The sequence below is a fragment of the Formica exsecta genome, unplaced genomic scaffold, assembly GCF_003651465.1.
Source record: "Formica exsecta isolate Colony F162 unplaced genomic scaffold, ASM365146v1 scaffold35, whole genome shotgun sequence".
NCBI classification, from domain to species: domain Eukaryota; kingdom Metazoa; phylum Arthropoda; class Insecta; order Hymenoptera; family Formicidae; genus Formica; species Formica exsecta.
The window spans coordinates 153,925-157,098 of NW_021850752.1; the positions used below are offsets into that span (position 1 = coordinate 153,925).

The 3,174-nt window shown below is 32.7% G+C and overlaps 1 protein-coding gene across 1 annotated transcript in view; it reads right to left on the reverse strand.

Annotated features, from left to right (window-relative positions):
* Nucleotides 1-3,174, reverse strand: part of LOC115238572 (sushi, von Willebrand factor type A, EGF and pentraxin domain-containing protein 1) — a 30,529-nt gene that overhangs the window by 14,847 nt on the left and 12,508 nt on the right. Inside the window, exons 12-14 of the mRNA XM_029812536.1 lie at nucleotides 1,808-2,042; nucleotides 1,384-1,557; nucleotides 674-780 (exon numbers count right to left, since the gene is read on the reverse strand). Of these exons, the coding sequence (XP_029668396.1) occupies nucleotides 674-780; nucleotides 1,384-1,557; nucleotides 1,808-2,042 (516 nt within the window). The remainder of the gene's footprint in view (nucleotides 1-673; nucleotides 781-1,383; nucleotides 1,558-1,807; nucleotides 2,043-3,174) is intronic.

A 3,174-nucleotide genomic window follows, 5' to 3' on the forward strand; every position in this document is an offset into this window, starting at 1 on the left:
CATTAAATATATATTTTTTTATTTTTTTAAATATAATAAATCAAGCAAAATTTAGAAAGTAAATTTTACAAACAAAATATGATAAAGGCATACATTAAAAAAATGCGTAAAAAGTTGGTGCGCTACTATTCGTCGATTAATTGTTCTGAGTGATAGTTCTATGACTTTATATTAGCTAAAATAATTATTTCTAAACAAATAATTGTTTCCGAACATATAATTATTTCTAGACAATGTAATAAATAACGCGTGAAAATAAATTAAGGTTCCAAAATGAGAAGTTTTCCATTTTCCGGTATTCGTATAAAATCCCTCTCGATCGGAGAATGAATTTCTAGTTTCAGTTCAGTTGTTAAAGGGTGAGAAGACTAGGGCACCTAAGATATATGGAGAGGCTGAGCCGACACGAGCGAGGTAGAACGCGCGTGTTTAGGAAGCGCGCGCGCGACTAATCAGTGAAAGTGGCGCGTTCGATCATGGCAAGTGGTTGCGGTTATTTTAAGAAGGAATTGCCTGACCCAATTCACACGGGAGATTCCGCCGGCGGACTAATCGCCCGATTAGTATTCGCGATCGCGAAAGCAGCGAAGAAAACCGCCGCCATTCTCGTCCTCCATTAGGATTTTTCTCCAAGTGGATTACGTTCTCCTTCCGCTTTTCATTAGAGCAATACACATTTCCACCACTTGATAATAATTCCTTTATTAAGGTTTGCGGTAGGGCTGGTGATTTGCTTCGAAGATATCGACATTCGAAGCTTCGATACTAAAACCTTCAAAGCTTCGAAGAATCAAAATTATACAATTATTAATTTAATATAATAGTAATAGTACCGCAATTACTATCGAGGTATATCGAGGTACATTTATAAAATTATATGATAAAATCCAAATAAAATGTCTAATGTTGCAATAATTAGCGTTAAATAATTACATATTTTTTGAGCATATATATTAATCAATTCCTTTTATTTACAATATTTTTAGCATTTGGTGAATGAATTCACCATTCGCACAAATATATATTCTTTGAATCTTCCAAGTTAACTTCAAACTTCAAAGCTTCAAATCTTCGAAGTTGTCAAAAGTAATAGTCCTAATTATATTCCGATAAGAAGTTACAATTCTGTATAGAATTTTTTTTTAATGTGAAGAATATTGGATAAATAAAAATTTAAAAAGATCGGATTGTTTTTGAGATATGGTTTTTCTAAACATTTTCTTGAGTGTTAATAAGCTGCTTTGAAGAGATCTCATTTAGGACGAAGGCCTTTAATGGCAAAAACGACCTTGATTCTAAATTACATTCCTTTCATAATATAACGCGGTTATGTCACTCGAGTGGTTTCGATGAGAAAGAAGTACAAGAGAGAGATTGACTCACACTCGCAACTCGGCACCTCTCCCGTCCATTCTCCATCTTTGCCGCACGAATGCCTGGCCTCGCCGTGAAGCAAATAACCAACATCGCAATGATATTCGATAACACTGTGAACGTTGAGATCATAACCCACCACGTAACCTCCTGCAGGCACCTCCGGCTCCTCACACGTGATTACTATATTAAAAAATATATTTATGATTGTATATATATATATATAGCATGAATCAAACATCATATAAAATATTTTCAATAAAAAGAGGCAAAAAATATTTTTTTGTTTTTTTTAAATTATTCTTTGCATAAAAAAAAGTTTTTTCTTTTCTATTAAAATCAATTATTGCATAAAGCTTTAAAAACTTTTAATTAATAATAGTTTGCGCGAGCTTTTTGAGAGAAATTAATTTTTATAAAATAATTCTCTTACACTCGCACGATGGCGTGTCGTGGCTCCACTTGCCCTCTTTGGTGCATTTTTGCTTTCCTTCACCCACCAACCAGTAATCCTCTTGACATGTATAGACGGCTAGACTGCTCACCGTTGTCGTGCCGTTAGTTAGAACGACCGTTCCGAACTCGATCTGGGCCGGAGCCCCGCAATCAACGAATCGGCATTGCGGCGTCTTGCCGGACCATTCGCCCCCGATATTGCACGTAAGAACCTTAATTATCAATCGAAAAATATAGAGATTAAAAACCCGAATTTTTTAAAAGTGAAGGAAGAAACTAAGTAAAAAAGCGATATTTTTGGATAAAAAATTGTTTTTTTTGGTAATTTTAAAAGATAGTGCGAGTTTTCTTCGAACAAAAGATGGGTCAGTAATCAATTTCAATGGATATGGCTGATTTTAAAACAGGTTAATTTTGATTTTTATAATTCAATGGTATTTTTTGATGTTCTTTCACTCAAAAAAGTGGTATTGCAACTACAGCAAAAATTTTCTGGGTGCGCAAAATTAACCGAGGTACATAAATGATTAGCAAATACTGTGATATCGCATATGTTTCGCATTTAATCAATCTAAGTGACAGAGACAGAATTTATATCTGAACTGTTTGTGAAATTTAGAAAGAATGTTTTTCTGTGGCGCCTATCCATGTTAAGGCCAATCATACTTGTTATAAAGTTTGGCTATGGTACACAGAAAAAATTAGCGGCAAGAAACAAATAAATATATAATCCTCACATCTAACATATTTGTATAACGCGCCCAATCTATCCAGCTCTTTTAAACAATTTCTCTCAATTTTTCGATGCTGCAGTTATAATTGGCAGTTATATTTCTCACAAAGAGTGTTCTAGCTGTAGTATCGAAACTCATATTTATCCAATGCAGTGATTAACATTTGGCAATGGGACCTAAATTTTCTAGAAGATATTATTAGAATATTGCTGCTATAACATTTTTTTGAGAGTTATTTTTAAAGTTTCATAAAGTTAAAAGAAAACTTTTTTAAGCATAGTTAAACTGTTATTTTTGTTATTTTGTAGACCAGAAGTGAGAATAACACAGGACATGGAATATGATACCTAATTTTAATAAATTTAACGCTCATTTTTCAAAACTGTGCATCAAAGGTAAATAAATAAACATCAAAATTAGATTTTTGCTATAAATTTTTAAAAATGGACATTCTGAGTAGTTAATGGGATAAAAAACCCATTTTTCGAGGAGTAAACAAACAGTTTTTTTACCGAATTTTTACCCAAAGTTTCTATTTTTTTTACTACTCTCTTACTCTCTAATCGCATATATATAATATCTTATCTCGTTTCTTAATATATATTTATAT